We start from the raw sequence: 21,143 nt of genomic DNA, 5'->3' as shown, positions 1-21,143 counted from the left end.
TAGTTTTAAACCTTAAAATTGTCTGCAACAAAACAAAATCATATGAAATTTAGTTTAACTTTCTAACACAATTATTGTGATGGGTTAAAAGTGGAGGGTTTTGATATAAATGGGACTTTATAAGCTGTCTAATGATGTATTATGTATTACACTACTATTAATAGTTTTTAAGCTATAAGCATTCAAAGTGTGACATATCTTCATTGCATCCATGCAAATCCCTGTTACCTTACTCAGAGTGGGAAAACTCATAAGTATAACCCGAATATATTAATGATAAAATTTAACATTTTTTTTCTATGTTTGCTTTTAAAAATTATCAAATGAATTTTGTTCAAAATCTCCAATAAAATATTTGATTCTTAATCACAGCCTTAAAATTTCATATANTATAAAATTAAATAAATAAATGGATATGTTCCTTTGTCAATTACTGACATTTATTATCATTTTATTTTTAAATTACAGTAATACTTTTTTGTATTTTTAATTAAAAAAATTTTTGTTACTTACACCACTTTTACACTCTCTCTCCCTTTCATCTTTTTGCTAATCCAATTTAGCTTGAATGTTCTTCATCATGAATATCAGCTTAATAGGGTTGCATAATGATGCGGGAGAAAACAGGAAAATAAAATTGTTGTCAAGATGCCATAGGCTGCATATTAGGACCTTGAGTGCTGCATATGGCCAGGGGCTGTTGGTTGCTCATGACAGAATAAGACCATAAGAGGAACATTGATAATTTTAACATAAATGGCTAAATCAAGAGCTATTGATATTAGATAGTGATTTTTGAAAGTATTGAGATTTAAGATATTTTGAATAAACTCTGATGAATGTTAGTTTATTAATTTATTATGAAGTGAAATACTTCATACAAACATGAACTTTTAAATGTTATAAACTTTTTCATATAAAATGGACGATAATCTATGGCTATGGAGCCACATGTAGTTCTTTGAAAATATTTCTGCATCTTCCAGCTCTAACTCAATGCCCATGTTTATGTAGAATTTCTTGACTGATTAAAGAAAAAGATATAATAATTCACCTGCTGCTGACCTTTGTGAAATGTTTACTAGAAGATATCTATATTTTACAACTTTGGAAGTGTGACCAATCTTAAAAGAATTAATTTCAAACAAGCCTGTAATAAGAGAAGTCTGTACTACAATAGCTAAATGTCAGAGCCAACATGCCAAAAATTGCTGCCTAAGGCAAGCAAAGTGCAAAGGAAAGGCAAAAACACTGTGAATAAAATAAGAAATATATTTTTTAAGTATAGTGGTACCTCACCTCATGCTTGGAATGCTTCAGAGTTTGAATGCTGAATCTGACAAAAATTTGCTTTGGAGTTCAAGTGATGCTTCAAAGTTTGAATTGTGCAAACAGTGAAAAAATGTGCTTGAAGCATAAATGCGATCTGTTGTGATTCCAAATTCTCTCTCACTCTTACATTACACTCTTATATTTTCAGTACTTTTTGTTTTATTTTTGACATGTTTGTTATATACATTCTGTTTTATCTGTGAATTCTTAGCAATTTCTTCATTCACAGTTTTTGGGTATCCTGTATGTTTTGTGTCTCTTAGTTTAAAATTTCCTGAATGGGACTTTTTAAACATTTGACATGTTCAATGTTTAGGAACATCTTTTCCAAACACATTGCAAATTTTTATTTACCATTTGTATGACATTATTAAATATCCTTTCCAAAACTCATTAAGAAGAATATGCCTGATGGGTTGCTTTTTTTTATAAGAATATATTTCAACTTGATTTTATTGAAACAAAATGTGAAGTAAAAATTTTTAAATAAATTTCTAAACAAAGAATACAATCACATTAGCAATAATATGTTAAACTTTACAACAGTTAAAAATAAGCAAAATCTGTCTGTTGAACCCAATAGCGTTTACTTTTTAATCATGGCATCTGAGAAGATTGTGGAAGGAATGAAGTCTAATAGGAAGGTTGTAATATTGACAATTGAGATGAAAGGAACTTCACAATAGGCTGAGGCGTGAAAATGGTACATGTGTTGTGGATCTGGTAGCAATGTTTAAGATGCTGAAGTTGATGGTGTGTGATCTGTAAATGCAATTTTCATTTTATTATACATTATTTATGTATTACATTTATTATTTTCATGTTTTAGTTTATTATTAGGGTATTTAATTGTGTTATTTTTTTATCTTAAATTATGTGTATTTGCTGTTTAAGTTTATTGAAATGACTGTTTAGGGTCTGNACTATAATTACTTTTGTTCCTGTTTTTTGTGTTGATTGTATTGAATTCAAATTACTGTTATTAGTGTATTTACTACTTTTTAAATTAGGCAATTTAATTTACAATATAATTTGTGTTGTAGGGCTGATGGAAGAAGATGGTCCGTGGCATCTCTCCCATCATCAGGATATGGAACAAACACGCCAGGAAGTTCAAATGTTTCTGTATGTTTTGAAGAATACAAGAATTTGAATTGAAAGTTTATTTACTTTGTTTATATATTAATCTTTATTATAGTCACAGTGTTCATCTCAAGAGAAATTACACTTATTTCCAAATCAATCAACTCCAGACGATGCAAAACATACTAGACATTTTAGTAGTAATGAAAGCAACCCTGGTCTTGAAGATGAAGGAAGACGATCTCCAATGATTCGTCCTCGTTCCAGAAGTTTGAGGTTTGATTATTTTTAAAATTGTTGTGTTGAATTTTTACATTTAATTTAATTTTACAATGATTAACTGTTTTGTGAAAATAATTTTGAAATTATTGTTTTTGTAATTTCATATGTATATAAAATTTCAAGATTTATGTTTTATTTAATAATTATTTAAAAAGTTACTAATCTTCTGGAAAAAAATTTTGATGATTTGGAAGTAAAACAAAATTATATTAATTAAAAGAATTTTACAAATGAAATAAAAATAAAAAATATTTATCAATTAATAATATGATTTCATCAAAATTACTTAAAAATTAAACATTATCAACTTTTTATTCATGAAATTGTTCCAAAAATTATATATTCTTCCTTTTAAAAATAATTAATTTTTTATTTAATGTTTTTACAGAAAAATAATTAGGAGAATTGAGAGTTGAAATAAATAAACTAAGATATTTTTTTGATTATTTACTTGTAATCAGTAACATAGCTAATATCAAGCACAGTTAAGCGATGCTTCAGAGCTCACAATGTAAGGGGACCAAAATCAGGTCCTGAGCACTGTTTATTTGAAATATAAATACGAGAATTTCAAGAGTTCATGGTTTTGCTTGAATAAATACACAAATTACTAATCCTATTCAAAAGTATTGTCATCAAAACAGGCTTCTTAATAAACTATTGAGCAGGAAAATGTATCAGACATATTTATTTGTAAATATTCGTCACTCAAAAGAATAAAAAAAATTTAAAGTCATGAAACTTATATAGCAAAAAGGTTGTCTGTGATAGAGAGGAGCCTATACAAACTAGCCAATAGCATCAGACTATGTGGATGGATACCTTTTTTTGAACCTCAATAACTTGCTCGTTATGGCCCATTAAATGAAATGTTTGGAGAATTACATTATCATTTCAAACACTATCTTTGTGTCAAAATTCACCAAAATTGGTGGAGACATAGGTGTAATACGCCTTGTTAGTTTCAGAGTTTTTTTTTTCCTGTAGCATAAATTAATAAATTTTATACATAAAAATATAAAGATTAAGACTGATGTCTGTGTAAACATTTTGCATTTAAATTTTGCTTTAAAATTGTTAAATAGTGCTGAAACTGACATTAAAAAGATTTCACTTTACCATCAAAAACTCATTTCTTTTATTTTAAATAACACAAATAGTATTTATGAACCAATTAGGGAAAGCTATTGCAGAGCAAGAGAGCCTTTGCACATTTGTTGCAAAACACCAAGTCATAAGTGTAAGTTTGAACATTAGACCTTTACACTAGTGCTTGAACACACATACTGTTTGCATACTGTGTAGCTATGTTCATAAATTGTTTAATGCTCACTGGCTTATTTGGGATTACATTTAATATGTTTAAATAGTTAAAATGTAATTAGAACAAACATTTTCTTATTTTTTATTAGAAATATTGCTTTAAAATTATAGTGTCTAAATTTGTTAAATTTGGATATTGAAAAAAAGTATGTAAATAGAGTTTTATTAATTTATGTAATTAACTTTTATCAAAATAAATTAATTAAATCAAAAAAGTTAATTTAATAACAATGGAAAATTTAAAGTTGGAGTTTTCAAAACAATCTTTTATATTATGCTATATCGGCAACTTGCTAATACTATAAAGTTTTCTAGACTGGCTAAATTTTTTAAAGAAATTTATAGTAGGAATTTCAAATAGAACAAAATTTTATTTAAAAATTAACAAAAGTGCATTTTAAATCCAATTTGCATTAATAGCAAAATGAAAGAGGAGCAGTATGCAAATTAATAAAAACAAAATTAATTTGCAAGTAAAATTGTTTTAGAATTACCTAGTACAGTGATGCCTCATATTTTGAATTTAATTTGTTTCAGAAGGTCATTTGATTTCTGAATTATTTGAAGTCTGAATCGGTTTTTCCCATTACAACTAATTGGAAAGTGAATTAATCTAATCCTAGTCCCTAAACAATACCCACTTTGATAAACTTAAATAGTAAATACACTTAAGGTAAAAAATAACATAATTAAATGCCCTAAATAATAAATTAAAATGTGAAAACAATAAAATATGTACCGTATTTTATGGACTATAAGACGCACTTTTTTCTTCGAAAAATTGCCTCCAAAATTCAGGTGTGTCTTATACTCGAAATTAATATAAAAATGTCCCGTGTTTGATTTAAAATTCCCGCATCTTAAAAATGGCCATATCTTTGATGCCGTGGGAAACCCATCTCTATCTGGCAACATTGAATTCAACTGCCAGCAGTATTACACCGATGCAACGAACACGAGTTGCGGGGTGTCAGGATAGAATTATCTGGACATACAATTCCTGCACTTTTTCTCTTTTCAAACGAGCAACAGTTGTCGCCATAGAAACTCAGATCACAAGACGGCCGGTGGTTCCGAATCCACGACCGCGGATTGGCCAGCAATCATCGTGCGACCATCATACGATCAGTGGACGTCCGATAGCGCTACTAAGTGTTGATTGGTGGATCAGCGTTTGCTTCAATCCGTATAAAAGGATTGAATTTAGGTGGTAAAAACGGTAAAAATGTTATTTTTTTTAAAAAAATGCTTAAAAATTAAGGTGCATTTTATAGTCCGTAAAATACAGTAAATACTGTGTAATAAAAGGAAAATTGCATTTACTGTACCTTAAGTGAGGAGTGATAATGTCCCATTTTTTAACATCACTATGCAGCTGCTTGGCTTTATTGCTTCCATGTTTTTAAGAATGGTGTACACTGTTGAATTTGGCATCCTAAACATGCCCACCTAATTGTTCACACATGTACAGCTTTCATGCTTTGCAGTAAGTTCCTTTTTTACCTCAGTTGTCAATACTACAACCTTCTTAGGCTTCATTGCTTCCACACTTCTTGAATGCCATGGTTAATGGGTATTGGTTATATATATATATATAATCAAACATATCAAAAATAGAGTTAAAAAAAGTGCTGAAAACACACGAGCATAATATAAGAGATGCTTTCACAGCAAGAGCAAGAGATGGCATTTACTCAGCAAGTGCATTTTTTTCACCGAGTTTGAACATAAAAGCAACATTCAAACTCTGGAATGTTGGAAGTTAGTTATTTGAAGTATTAGGTACCACTCTATAATGAAAATATTAAAAATTACTCATTTAGTTTTTGTGAAAAAATAATTTTCTGAAATGAGGAAGAAATTAAATAGTTTGGTGACTCTGGTCATTAGTTGATGAATGTCTGACCACCAAAGTTTAAGAAGCATTAACCTTAAATGCATGTTGTTTTATTTTTGTTTAAGATTACATTTTATATTCATATGTTTATTTTATATTAAAATATTAAATTTCTTTATTAAACACTTTAACTCACAAAAAGCATTCTAAAATTTTTATGTATTGGAAGTGATGATGAAATAAAAGTATTGAAAACATCTTTGATTTAAATAAAAGAACGTACCAGTAAGTTAATTTAGTAGTTTCAAATTATAAAATTACAGTTTCATTAATTATGCCGCAAGAAACAATTTGAAAAGAAAAATTATATGTATATATAGTTAAATATGAAATTTATAACATTTGTATTTGTAAGTATATAATTCATAAACTCTATATTTGGATTTTTTTTAATAAATAACAAATAACTGTAATAAAATTTTGATTACAAGTTCATTGTGGATGAAAGGAAATTTATCACATATTCTTATATTTGCTGTTTGGTTCAAAATTTTTTTTTCTAGCAGCAGTTTTATATTATTATTGTTTGAGATATATGTAGATTTATTTATTTATATTGATTTGTAATGGTATTGTTACTTTTATGATATAAATAAATTAAATATATGATGACTAAGTTTCAGATTAGTTTTCCTGTGAAATTATAATAGTTTTAATTGTATTTTATGGTTAACATTTTATACAGATCATATTTTAAATTAATGAAAAAAACTAATAGATTTCGGAATTTTGGGACCATATTATATAAACTAAATGTAATTATTTTTCTAGCTTGAAATTACAGTGATTATCAATGTGAATCTGATAGAATTTAAGTCCATATGAATTTATCAAGTACACAAATATGCATATATACAGATATCAACAGGTTTAAATTATTTTCTTATTACATAAAATCTGTTATATATTAAAAATATATTTATATGGCTTCATTAATAACAATTAATTTTTGGAACAAATTCTATTATGAATTACTGCTTATATTTTCTAAATAACATTCTAAATAATAATTTTTGATGATTTTTGATCTTTGTAGTTAATTTAAATTACCAATTTAACAATCTAGAAACCAAATTATTATTGTACAGATTTTTATTCTTACATATTGATAGAATTGGATATAAGAGAGGCAAAAAATGATTTATTTCCTGCTTTCTTTCCCTGTGCCTTCACTATTAGCCTGGCCTGGCTGTGTCTTGCTCCATTAGAGTAAGAAATACTTCTCATCCTGCTTTCTTGCTCTTTGCTTGGCGTAGTAATCTTTATTTTGCTGTGTGTTTTATGCTCTGTAAATTAAAAAAAAAAGCAAATTCTTTGAAACATTGTATGTAAAGTATAATTTTTAATAAATATTGTATTGTATTAAGCAAATATTAATATTTTACGTACGTTATGAAAATTTTTTACCGATGGAAAAATTAACGAAAATATTTGTAAATTGTTGTTTCATTGAGTTTTGCTTGCTTTTAGTATTTGTGTTTGTTATATATAAGTTTGTATTCATTTTGTTCTAGTTCTTTAAATATTGAAAACTAAATAACAAAGACTAAAAAAATAAATTCTTATTAANCTTCTTGATTTTACTAGCCAAGCATTACAAAATCCATGCAAAGCCTTGATCTCAGATATGCTTATATCATCACGTGATCAAGAATTAGGTTTCACTGTTTATTCTTGTATGCTTTCACTTGGAGGATGTATAGGATATTTTATATCATCATTAAATTGGGGATCTACAAATTTAGGACAACTCTTAGGAAGTCAAGAGAAAGTAGTTTTTGTATCTTTAGCAGCACTTTTTGTTATTTTTCTAGTTGTTAATTTATTCCTTGCTCAAGAGACTGTTTACCATCCAATTAAAGAAGAAATACAAATTGTTATTAATGGCTATGATAAAGTTCACTTAAGCAATGGAAATAAAATTTCACATTGTCAAAATAAAAACACAGTTACTGCAAATGGAATTAATAGTAATAAGAAAACTGAAACTTTTCTCAATGGTACACATGTGCCTTTTAAAAAGCTAGCACATTGTAATGGAATGAAATTATATGCAAAGAATATGACTGTAGAGACTTTTCAAAAAAGCAAGTGTACATTTTCTTTGTGCCTTTTATCATTGAAGAGATTTAGCCACAGGACAATAAGTGCACTAAAAATTCCAATATCATCAATATTAAGGTGTTTGAGTGCTCCTCTAAATAGGATTTTATCCCCGTGGCTAAGGTTGCATGGATTTATATATATGCCACGCCGTCTTTTCCATTTATTTGTAGTATCACTTTTTAGTTGGATGGCAATTATGTGTCATGACATGTTTTATACAGATTTTGTTGGTCAGGTGAGAAATACTTTTGTATTCTTAAAGAAAATTTTAAATATTTTTTAATTTTAATCAAATCAAACAGCCAAACTGTGCTAGATGTCATGTACTGAAACAAATTACATTGTCAAATTCCTAGCACAAAAACAGTTTGAAAAATACAATTTATTTGGTTATTTGATTTGTTTGTAAATTTGTTTAATTTTAATTTTTATTTAAAAGCAATATACTCTATTTTATTATTAACAGTTTCAGATTATGAATCCAACTTCAGACATAAATCAAGGCAAAAAGTTGTTGTTATTATAAACTCTTATTTTTCTTACTTATATTTATTATTAAATAAATAATTAACAATTAAATTTAATTTAAAAACTATTGAATATCTATAATATTTTTGAAAGCTCTTGGAAGAAAATATTTTATATTTTTTCAGATTAAATCTCTATTTGATAAATGTTAAAAATATTAAATATAATCATGGAATCTAAAGTAAAATGATTGCTTATTGTTATTTAGATTTAATCTAGCAAGATAAAAAATAATTTATAAATATGAGTAAGTGAAACCATACTTTTTTACTTTTGTTTTGATTTAGATATTAAAAAAAAAATGGAGGACTTAACAGGAATTATTTTGGTCTAATAAATTACCAGTATTTTTCTAATTGCTGGCAACATTATTCTGCAGCTTAGTTTTCAAATTAAAGAGTAGAAGAGTATAAAAGAATTTGTTTACAATTTAACAGAATAGCACCTAACACAAATTTCCAGCAAACAAATAAACAATATTTACTGTTCAAATGTTTTCAGCCACAATTTGTTGACTTTCTTCAGGATTGAATATGAAAAACCATGCTATCGATCAAATATTACTGCATTCTAATTTTTTTTTAACTTTCAAACATGTTCGAACCAGGCTGTGAGGTACAGTCACTTTTGGTAAAAGTGCATCACAGTTGTTTACAACTTATTTTCAACTTTCCTTGATAAGTGATAAATTTCATATTGACAAGATATGTAGCAATACCAATGTTGTCATTCATTTTTGCTTGTTGTTATTTCTGTTATTGGCCATGAGAGTTTGCTGAGAAATTCTGTGCTCAATTTCTAAGAAAATGTAGTGGATATACAACAGGAATGGAGATGGTTTTTTTTTCAACAGTTCTGTTTCTGATATCTTTTTCTGGTTTCAGATGATGTGGAAAAAAAACATAAATTTTAAATAATTTCAAAAATAGTTTGATTTTGGATGATAATAATTAAAATTTTTGATTTTGCTGGATGTTAAAGATCAAACATTTTTAACTGTCTTAAACAATCACTTTAAGATTAGAACAAAAAGGAAAGATAACATTCTAGAGTGTAGGTGAGATTTAAATTAAAAGAAACTATACACAAAGTTTAAAAAATTACAATTAAAAGAAGAAAAGGAACAAATTTTAAAATAACCAATAAAACATGTTACATTAAAAATTATACGGAGAAAAATGTTTAAGCATGCATACATAATTTAAATCCCTATTTGAATCTAGAAGATTGTGTTTATAAATTTTACATTTTGTGTATGTTCTAGAATGTTATCTTTTCTTTTTGTTCTGGTCCTAACATGATTGTAAAAGACTATTTGAAAATATTTGTACTTTAATATTCAGCAAAAATAAAAAAATTAAAAGCTGATTTATATTGTTTCAAGTGTTTCATCTAATTTGTAAGATATAGAGTATTCTCGTATTTCAAATGCGACTACAAAAAATTTGAATATATTTTATTGCAGTTCTACAAAATTTAGCTCACAGTGACAACGAATACATTAGATTTGAAAGATGACAGTTTAGCATACCTACACAAGAAATTTAATTACTTCATTTTGATTTTTTGCTTAAACACAAAAGAGCATATAGAAAGTCTGTCTGCAGAAAGATTAATTTTCAATGATGAAATGATTTTGCATTTAGTAAAAAGTGAACTAGTACAATTTCCATTTTTAAAGTATTGAAAATTTCTACGTTGCTAATATTAAAAGCATGAATGAAAGTTATTCAAGTTAAAGTTTTATATTGATTTCAACAAAAAAGTTATAGAATGTTTTTTACAATGGAAATGTTAATTTAAATGCCCTATTATAATGTGTTCAGATAGCTAATACTTTAGATATAGAGATCATAAAGATATGTCATTATACTAGAAAAGTAGGTAATGTAAATCTACTGTTAAATTCTATACAAGATATCGTGTGTCATTATTGCAATTATCTAATGAAAAAAGGATGCTAAAAATATAGTTTTGACTTTTTCAATTTCAATGTTTTTAGATTTAACAGTTTCTTTAATATTAATATAAGCTATAAAGTGAAACTGTGCAAAATATAACAATTCACTCATTGATGTAAGAAGGTCCATTATTAATTGCACTTGTAGGATTTTTTTAAAGTTTTTCCTTTTGACATTGTTTGAAAGTTGATGTTATCTAAAATTCTGGTTATCTAAATACTTGTTTGATAAAAAGAATAATATTACTATAGCATAACATTTTAGCTTTTACTTTAATACTAATTTCCAGAAAATGTATACAAATAATACAGCTGAATTAATTATCAGGCTATAACTTAGCTAATGAATTATCTATATAAATAAAAATGTAAACGCTCGTTTGTTCAAAAACTTAAATCTCTGAAAGTTCTTTACCGATTGCTTTGAAATTTTGACACAATGTTGCATTCAAATATGCACGTGTTTTTATATTATATAGATGTCGAAATTTTCCCCGTGGGGGAGAGAGACAAAATTAAGGCTTATCGTGAAGAACTTGGCTTCTATGTTACTATTTTAGATGCGGTTTTTTGCATTTTTGATTGCGTTTTAATATGGTACATCAAGAGAATGTACACTAAAAAGGGATTTTTCAAAATTTCCTCCTGCGAGGAGTGTTATACATTTATAATAGATACATTTTGAGCCACAGCAACACATGGCCAGGTACAGCTAGTATTTATAAATATTATGTAATTTCAATTAAAGGTAGTAGATAGTTAGACTACAGATAACCCAAACCATCTCTGTTGGTTGTTATAATGTGACTCGTCACAAAATTGCAATTGAGGGTTTACTGTGTAAGTTAAAGAAAAATATTTTTCAAGAAAGGAAAAATTTACTTTTATTTATTTAATTAGCATTCAACGGAAATGATTATATTATAAATACAGCAATTCAAATTAGTCATATTTTTTTAATTTTTTTTTCTTCCTGAATAAATTAATGAGAATTTTAGAGGAAATAATTAAAAAGTGAAATTAAAAATTTGTTGATTACTGGAAAAATACATAATAATAATAAATGAATAATCCACACATCTAATTATTATCTTTATATAACTGTAAAATCATATATATTACTGCTTACTAATTTTGCAAGTGCCCATCAAAATTACTAAGAAGTAATATATTGATTTTACAGTTACATAAAGATAAATGAGTAAGATTATATGTTAAATTTAAATATTATTAACAAAATTTATATTAATAAAAATTATTTAAAATTGAAGACCAAATACAAATAAAAATTTGAAGTCTTGTAAATTTCCTTTACATATACAGGAACACAATTTGACATTAGCAGAATTGATGTTTTCTGTGTGTGTGTGTTGATTGAGAAGAACATTTAAAGAAAGGTTGAGTTCACTAACATTAAATTGTGTTCCTGTGATTGTGAAGGATNATATATATTATTATGTATTATAATTTTTTTTATTATATGTTTCTTGGAACTTAGTATAAAATTGCTATTGAGAACATACCATACAGGAACACTCCTCTTGATGGAAAAAGTGGATTTTTATTTTCTATAATTTACAATGGATATGCATTTTGGGCCATATGCCTTTCTTCAGTCCTTTATGTATAATGGTAAAATTAAAAATATAATTATAGTGACTACTGGAATAAGTAATTGTTAAAAACATGGAGTAGAACAAGTAATAGTGTAAAAATAAAAATATTTTGGTTAAAACGTAGATAAAATTGACCATTAAATGTAGTAAAAATATAAAAACTTTAAAACCAATAAAAACTAGTTAAAAACCTTTTTTGACCAGTTTTTATTGCATATCCATTGTAAATTTTAGAAAATAAAAATCCATTTTTTCCACCAAGAGGAGTGTTCCTGTATGGTATTTTCTCAATAGCAATTTTATGCTAGGTTTCAAAAGAACATTGTAAGATATTTTAAATTAATTTTTTCCTCTTTTTTATATAAATGATTGGTTTTTATTTATTTGTACTTTGAAATTTCATAAATCAGTTATAAACTATTAGCAATTTGATAATTCTAATTAGAATGACATTTTGTATAATTTGAGTGGACATAAGTGCATCTAGATATGTATGAGAACATGCACATCTCCCATAAACACCTACGCAGACAATCAATGATATGTTTATTTTGAACATGTTTCAAGTTTTTTTTTGTAAATGATTAAACCTTTCAATAATATAGACAACAGTGTTATATAGTTTTGAATAATATTTTATTAACCAAAAAATAAAAATCATTGATAAATAAAGAAAAATGCTTTTAATGGAATATGAAAATTAACAAAATTGAATTTTCTAGAAACTCAATGGATAAAATATTCTGTTGTAATGAAAGCAAGATAATTTTCTTTAGTCGAGTTTCTAAAGATAAACATTAAAATGTTTGCTTTTGTTAAATGTGTGTTAATTTGCTGTTTTTGGTACTCCATTAAAAGCATTATTCTCTATCACAGTTTGGAGAAGTTAATGATTTTGTTTTGAAAATAAGCATTGAGTCTATGTATTTATTATATTTACATAATTTTGTTAAATTTTATGGAAAATATTGTCATAAAGAAATGTACCATATTTTTGCACATAAAACTCGTGGCGGTGTATAATCTGAAATGACGTATAACCTGCAGAAAATTACTATAACAAAAATAAGACTTTTGTGACCCATTTGACTATACTGCCTGTGCCATTGCTCCATAGATGCAATTTAAAATCATCATAAAACCTGTCCCATTGCATAACCCATGCTCCTTTTCAAATTGTTTCTTAAACACACACAACCACAGGTTATATACACAAAAATATGGTGCGTGTGCGTACACACACGTTTATAAATATATGAATAAGCATTTAAATTTTTTATTTGATAACTAGACAATGTTTATATTTAATTAAACATATTTTTAACCTATTCAAATAATGCAATTAAAAAATATTTAAAATTGAAAGTAGACACATTTAATTACAATTTATCTTAATAGTAAAATGCCTTTTAAATGAATTTATATTTTAAAAATTTTAACAATTTTTAGTCATATTAATTAGAAATAATTTAAATGTAATTAAAAGCCACATTATTTTTTAACTAGAATTACGAAATTTGGTCTAATTCCAGTCTAAAAATGACTTTGCTTTTAGATATGTTTTCTATTAAAAATTTAGCAATAGTTTATTTATATGTAGAGATAATTCATTAAATTAAAAATAAGTAATTTATTTATTTAGGAAAATTTTATTATATAAAGGTAATAAATTAATTTTTTTTAGCAGTCCAATGCGTTCACCTGGAATGGATAATGAAATAATTATGATGAACAGTATTTATAAAGAAAGATTTCCTAAGGTTAGAAATTTAAAATAATAGATAAAAACATTGCATTACTATAAATTTATAAACAAATGCATTTTTGGAGTTAACATATTAAAACCATTTCAAAATATAGTGAAAAATACTATACTAGATTATAGTTTAATTCATACATAAACAAACCTCATATTAAGAGATGGCACCTAATACCTTCTCTAGTGACAAATTATTTAATAATTAATTAATTAAATATAATCATGGAAAAGTAGCCCAATGTAATCTGGTGATTGTTTGGCCTTTAGTTTTATTCAAATTAAATATTTGTAAAAACTTATCATTTACTTTAAATAATCATCAGTATAATTTTTTAAACTGAGTTTTTCAATACAAAAAATAAGAATTGCATTCATCTATATACATGTATTTTTGTATGAAATATCTTTGAATTCATCAAACATAACAAAAAAAAAAAGGCAATAAAATATCAAAAAACTTACAAACATTTCAGTATAGTTACAAATATTTTCATTGATAATTCAAATACTATGAATGTTAATATTCGAAGTTATGATTGATATTAATCTTATAGAAAATAGTTTGACAAAAATTGAAAAACATGTATGCAGAGTTATATCAAGATAATTTATTAATAATCTTCAAATTGCTTTTTTACAACTGTCTCTACATATTTATGCCAGTTTTAATAACTACAGTTAAAATATTTATTCCTTAAGATATTTACAAATGTTACAAGTTTAAATAAAATTTTTATAAATAAAAACTGAAAATAAGGTAAGTTAATTGTACTCGGTATCAATATAATTTTCTATTTGATCAAATTTATTTTTTAATGATCATAGAAGCATCACTAATATCAAAATATAAAAATAATTTTGTATTTAATTTCAATTTCATTGAATAAAATATTAATATATATATTGAAATTGACATTTTTCTTTAAACTTTAATTATGTAGTAATTGATTTTAAATAATTTGTTTGTGTATGTTTTATAAATATGAATTTGAAGGCTACACAGCAGATGGAAGAAAGATTAGATCATTTTATTGGAGATAATAAAGAACTTCCATCATCACTTTCATCCGATGCTGTTGGAAGATTTGCACATCATCAAATTGTAACTATGGCAAGCGATTGTTTAGAAAAATCCAAGGAGCAATTGATTACTTCTCATTATTTCTACGAAATGTCTGAAAATTTAGAAAAATTATTGACTGAGGTAAATATAAAACAAATATAAAAAAAGTATGAATTGATAATTTTGAAAATGATTAGGTGAAACATTTTTTTTATATAACTGTTTGCACTATTGGCATTAACAGGGTCTGCATGGCCCATAATGAGTTTGGCCAGGCTCAGAATAAGGATGACTGTGTAATGTGGATGGGATCTGACATGTCCACAATACCTATGAAAAATTTGTAAAGTTCTTAACCCAGATGGCCACACTAGAGTTCATCATAGCTTAGCTTAGCCATTTACAAATGTAAGCTGTGAATTTGGATCAGATCTAGGAGCTGAGCTGAGCTGAGCTATGTTTGCAGTAAAGCCCATTTTTGATATTAGATTGCATCTGTAATAAGAATGGATACAGTATATTGGATATGTTTTTAATTTATCTGTTATTAAAATGAGAGCAATCAAATAAAAACTAATCAAGCATTAAGCAATTGAACTAACTTATTGACAATTCTTAGGTTACGAGATTTTTTAAAAGTAATAAAGGGTAATATTTTAAAATGGTGCAAGTAATGACAGTCATTTCTAGCAAAATATGTTCAGTAGAGTCCCAATAACTCAAAGTGGACAGGACAGAGTCTATCTTGAATTACAAAAAAAAAAAAAAAAAAAACTGAATTTTGGATGAAAGTTGAACCAAGCTGTCAATTTGTGATTCTGGACTCTAGCTGAGAGCTGAGCTGACCATCAAAATTATGAGCTGTAGCTCAGCTCAGCTTATTTGGTAGAATTCTATGCCAAACTTTACTTTCTTGGCCATCTGGCTGTCAGTTATTTGTTTAATTTTTAAAGTATCATTAGTAAATGTTGTAATAATACATATAAATTTGATTACAATTCAAAAATATTACAAATTAAAGTAATAAAAAATATTAAGTAAAGATATTCATTGTCTGAATACAGTAAAATGCTGTAAATCACACAGAAATCTATTTAGAACTAGATAAGTTTGAATTTAAAAAAAAAAAAAAACATTACATGTTTTGGAAACCATATGTTAAGAATAGAAAGTTTATGTATTTCATCCTCAGGATTTCTAAACTGTATTTTTAGATGAAAAAATTTTTATTTTTAAGTTGATTTATATGAATTTATTTCAGTGCCCATGATGTTTTTAAATATATAGATGTTTATATAATAAGGTAATGCCTAACATATCTTAGACTTCATTTAAATTTATTCTTATTTATTAGTGTCAAGAGAAATCTCCACAATCAGCACAGTATTTGAAAAAATTAATTAAACGATTATTGGTTATTGTTTCTCGTCCAGCTCGTCTTCTGGAATGTTTGGTAAGATTTTTTTTAAAACAATTTATATATTTTTCTTTGAGGATTAAAATTCAAGATTTTTTTGTGAAAATTCAATATAATTTTTGAGTAAAAGTGAATAGTAATACAATTTTTCTTACAGGTACAACTCTTTTTTGAAAATAATGATGTTTTACTTAAAATATATAATATTTGAAGTTCAATGAAACGTCTTTACTCTTAATAATAAAATTTTAACAGTTGAAAAAGTTCATTCTTAATTTTACAAATCCTCATGTAAAAATTTGTTTTTACAAGTAACTGAATATTTTATTGGCACTAAAGATAAATTAATTATAATAATTGCAAAGTATTTAATTAATTTTATAACTTTTAAAATATATTTACTGATAGATAGGTAATAAATTGATGATTTTATCATAGATAATTGCAATATTTGCAATAACATATCAATAATAATGTTATTATCTGCATGTAACTTTCAGTTATAGTTGTATAGTTATTAAATATTTTTAATACTGCTATATTACAAGTTTTACCATAAATGCCTAATTTTTTCTTTTTTACATTTATATTGCAAACTATTATACAGTCGATCTTCCTATAAGACGGTAGATACGTTCCGTTCTTTATGAATCAATTTTGTAGGAATCACAGTCCGACACGTGTGAAGTTTACGGACTACGGCTGTTTGAAAGGTTTTCTTCCATAAAATTAATCGATTCTAGACTAATCCGACTCAACATTTCCAAAATACGTATATTTTTTTTGGAAATAATCCGTATAAACTACGCTATAAACAAAAAATTGTAGGATTACTTACCAAGTGTGCACCATTCTACATCGCCGTTGCTCAAGCTTGTTTTCGTCACAGAACAACTCAGCAAACCGTGGCTGCGATTTCTGATGTTATTTTTCTGCGAAAACTTCGCTGAACTTTGGAGACATCATTAATATAAATAATTTTAATCGCCGTTGAATAAGAAATGTTTCTTTCACAAGAAATGTATAAAATTACAGTACTGTATTAGACTTACGGTACCTAATTTACATGCTGTACAGACGATAGCTCGACTAAACTGTCTGTAGCGTGGCGCTAGATGGCGGAAAGTATATATATAATTATAATAAAGTTACAATAAATTAAGTTAATATATAATTATATATACAGTACCTAATTTATATAAAATTATATGTACAGACGATACTAAACTCAACTTACTCGCCTAAACTCTCCGTAGCGTAGCACTAGACGGCGGAAAGTAGTTCGGCTGCCCGATGACATTTTACGTAATTATAGTTTTTTTTACTATTGTTTACGGATACGCCACAATTTTTTCACCGTCTTATAGGAATCGTAATTATAGGAACCCGTCTTATAGGGGGATCTACTGTATTCTGTTTTTGTTTATGGTTTATGATAAGATCTAATTTATTTGCCAAATAATTCTTTCATGTAGAAATGTGTATAAATATTTTGTAACAATTTTGACGACTTTAATTGTTTTTAATAAAATATATAGTGAATACAATATATGCAATAACCTGACACACTTGTAATATCTGATTATTAATTTGTCTTAATATAGCCTAATAAAATATCTAGCAGATCTTTTGATAAAATAAATAATACTTTTATGTGTAAATGTTCAAACTATGTATTATAAAACAAAAACAAAGCATATTACAAAAAATTTAATTCAAAATTGTACACTCATTGAAGAAACGCCTCTTTAAAATAATATTTTCAAGAAGAGAATATACAGCCAAGACATCTTGAAAAATCTAATATAAATAAGAAAATTTAAATAATTTTGAAAATAAAAGTTTTTTAATATTTAAAATAATCTATAATTTTATGAAATTTCAAGTAGCATAAATATTTATAACAAAATATCACATAAGACTTTTGTCAGTACCAAATTAATTTAAATATGGCACTAACAGAAGAAACTTTAAGAAAGGGTGAATTGTGGAATGCAATAAAGTAAAGTTTTGGCAGAAATATATCAAAAATGAGATATCCATATAGAAGTGTAGATTTATAGAATAGTCCTAAATCATATGCTTTATAAAAATGTGTGTTGACTGTAAAGATCTGTACAGTGGTTATTGGATTCAAAAAGCATTACAGACATTATTATATATTTTTATACATAATGATATGAAGTAATCTATATTTCTTACAATATGATACCAAGAGTTATTCAATTGAAAGTAATACCTTTGAAAAAGTTCATACTGATATGAAATTCAGTTGCTTTTCTATGAATGAAATATCACTTTTTTTATAATTTTGGAATTGAGATTTATGAAAGAAAAAAAAATCTTCTATTATTTTCTTTATAAATATAACAAATTTAAAAATTTTAAGATGGCAAATTTTTTTCTCCTTGGAAAAAATGAGTAAATAAATTTTAATTATGATTACACACAATGTTAATAAAGTTTTTTAATTATACGAGGGTTACTCTGAAAATTTTGCAATGCAAGAACACCATCCATGATGAATTAGTGTTTATTTTTTTTTTTAAATAATAAACTTCCTATGGCACATTATGCGTAAACAAATTTTATCAATCTCCCTTAATCTAAATGAGACAGACTAGCTTTGAAGTCAAATTTTGCATCATGATAATCCTTCATCACACACTGCCAAGAAGACATGATTTCCTTCAAGCTAATAATATAAGAATCATTCAACATTCACCATATTCGGCATTGTGTGACTTCTGACTATTTTTTATTTCAAAAGACGTTGAGGAGTTGCAGATTTAACACAGAGGATAAAATTGAAGTTTCCATAAAAGAGTATTTTGATAGCATTCCAGAAAATGAGTGGTGTTATGTTTTTGATCTTTGGAAGGAGCAACTACGTAAGTGCATTTTGGCCAGAGGAGAGTCCTTTGAACATAAATAAAAGATATTTTATTTCATGCCTTATAGTATTCCTGTATTCCAAACTTTCAGAGTCACTCCCATATACAATAGTTATTACATTTTTAAAAATTAATTTCTAAAGATTCTAAAAACCAATGATTATAAAAATTAGATTAATTAACTGTGTAAATCTTATTAATATTATAGGAGTTTGATCCTGAAGAATTTTATAGACTTCTAGAAGCAGCAGAAGGTCAAGCCAAAATTATTCAAGGTGTTAGTAATGAAATACCCCAATACATCATTAACAAATTAGGACTCAATAGAGATCCACTTGCAGGTTTGTCTTCATCTATAAACTTTAATTTTTTTTTATAAGGATTAACTAAAATGTTTTATATTTATTACAATATGTAACATTTATAACTATTTTTTTTTAAAACATTGTTTTTGTATGAGATTATTATTCAGAATAATCAGAACAGGACACCCTTGGACAACCGATTTTTTCAATCATACTCAGTAGGAATAGAATAAAAAGATAATATTTTTACTTTTGTTTAAGCTATGTAATTCTGATACAAATAAAAAAAAAAAAATACAGCAAGAAATTTAATACATACAATTGATGACAAATAATGAAAATTTTGTCTGATTTATTAAAAATAAGCATTAGTTTTCCCTTGCAATCTATAATGTAACTACTGATAAAACTTTAAATTCAAAATTAAAAAGAATACATAATAATAAAAAATGGATATCTCAACAGCATACCTATAGAAGATCACCAACAATCATCATTACATAAAAACTTCATAATTTCTGGAATTTGTACACTCTGAAATCAGTTTTGGTTAATTGATTTTTCCAATAATTGACACACTATTGTACTGTACATTAGTATTAATCAGGGCTATTTTTCAGCAGGCCTTTGCTAGTATACTGTAATAGCAGTTACAGAGTGCAGTTAAAATATGATTAACAGGAATTTTGTTACAGCATTAGTTGGATGCATAAAATCAGCCTATTATTCTTTTTTTCCTTATTCTGTTACTTATTTTGACTTAAGATAACTGCAGCATTGCTTTAGTTGCTTTTAATCCATTCTATTTATTCTAAATAATTCAAACTTCTAGATTTTTTTTTTACCTGTGTATAATTACTCAAACTTATGGCTATAATATATGTATGTACTGTACATAAACATTACTTTATTCCAGGATAGCCATTGCTTAATTGATCAATCATTAATTGGATGTAAACTTGTTTACATGATGAAACTCTAGTAGGTTTGAAAAGTGGGTAATCAACCTTTTCTACCCACAAAATATGCTTCAATACTTACTCGGTGAATGCGTGTTTTGATAGTATTTTAGATATATGAGTAAACATAATCGAGATTTTAAAAATCTAAAAAAAAGGAAGCATTTAAAACATGAAAAGCTTAAAATTCAAGAACAATTTCTGGAAAAGAAAATTTAGTATTTATTTAATATGAAATTTTAAATACCTAAACACTAAATGTTTGAATTGTTCCATTTTCTTACATATCTTAAAAAATGTTTTAAATAAAAAAAATTTCAAGCATTTTATTTTTTATTATATAGATTTAGGTGGTTATGTTGCATCTAATGAATTTGATTCAACTGATTTTCAAATGGATGAAAATGAGGTATTTCATTCTTAAATTATTTAAAAGAAAGTTTATACTTTTTTTAATAAATGGAATAATTAAATTTTGAGATTTAGAAAGCAGTAATATGTTTGAAAGGTTTTTATATTTATAGAATTCTAAAAGAGTAACAAATAAACCGAAGTCCCCAGGAGAAGATGATTTCGAAACTGTAAAATTAATAAGTAATGGAGCTTATGGGTAAGAATT

General features: G+C 26.0%; 1 protein-coding gene across 11 annotated transcripts in view; it reads left to right on the top strand.

The window, feature by feature from the left end:
* LOC111636358 (microtubule-associated serine/threonine-protein kinase 3-like) overlaps positions 1-21,143 on the top strand; it is an 83,091-nt gene that overhangs the window by 45,157 nt on the left and 16,791 nt on the right. For 7 of the 11 annotated variants that reach the window (XM_023381578.1, XM_023381579.1, XM_023381586.1 and 4 more), the window contains 9 exons: positions 2,376-2,457; positions 2,531-2,691; positions 7,097-7,126; positions 13,815-13,887; positions 14,881-15,090; positions 16,304-16,402; positions 19,469-19,601; positions 20,869-20,933; positions 21,049-21,134. In XM_023381578.1, coding sequence (XP_023237346.1) covers positions 2,376-2,457; positions 2,531-2,691; positions 7,097-7,126; positions 13,815-13,887; positions 14,881-15,090; positions 16,304-16,402; positions 19,469-19,601; positions 20,869-20,933; positions 21,049-21,134 — 939 coding nt within the window. Of the gene's footprint in view, positions 1-2,375; positions 2,458-2,530; positions 2,692-7,096; positions 7,127-13,811; positions 13,888-14,880; positions 15,091-16,303; positions 16,403-19,468; positions 19,602-20,868; positions 20,934-21,048; positions 21,135-21,143 lie in introns of all 11 variants that reach the window. The other 4 variants (XM_023381581.1, XM_023381589.1, XM_023381580.1 and 1 more) reach the window with 2 other exon arrangements.

Source organism: Centruroides sculpturatus, unplaced genomic scaffold, assembly GCF_000671375.1.
Source record: "Centruroides sculpturatus isolate CEXI.00-Female unplaced genomic scaffold, Cexi_2.0 scaffold1035, whole genome shotgun sequence".
In the NCBI taxonomy this organism is placed as follows: domain Eukaryota; kingdom Metazoa; phylum Arthropoda; class Arachnida; order Scorpiones; family Buthidae; genus Centruroides; species Centruroides sculpturatus.
This window is presented reverse-complemented; position numbering and strand designations above follow the sequence as displayed.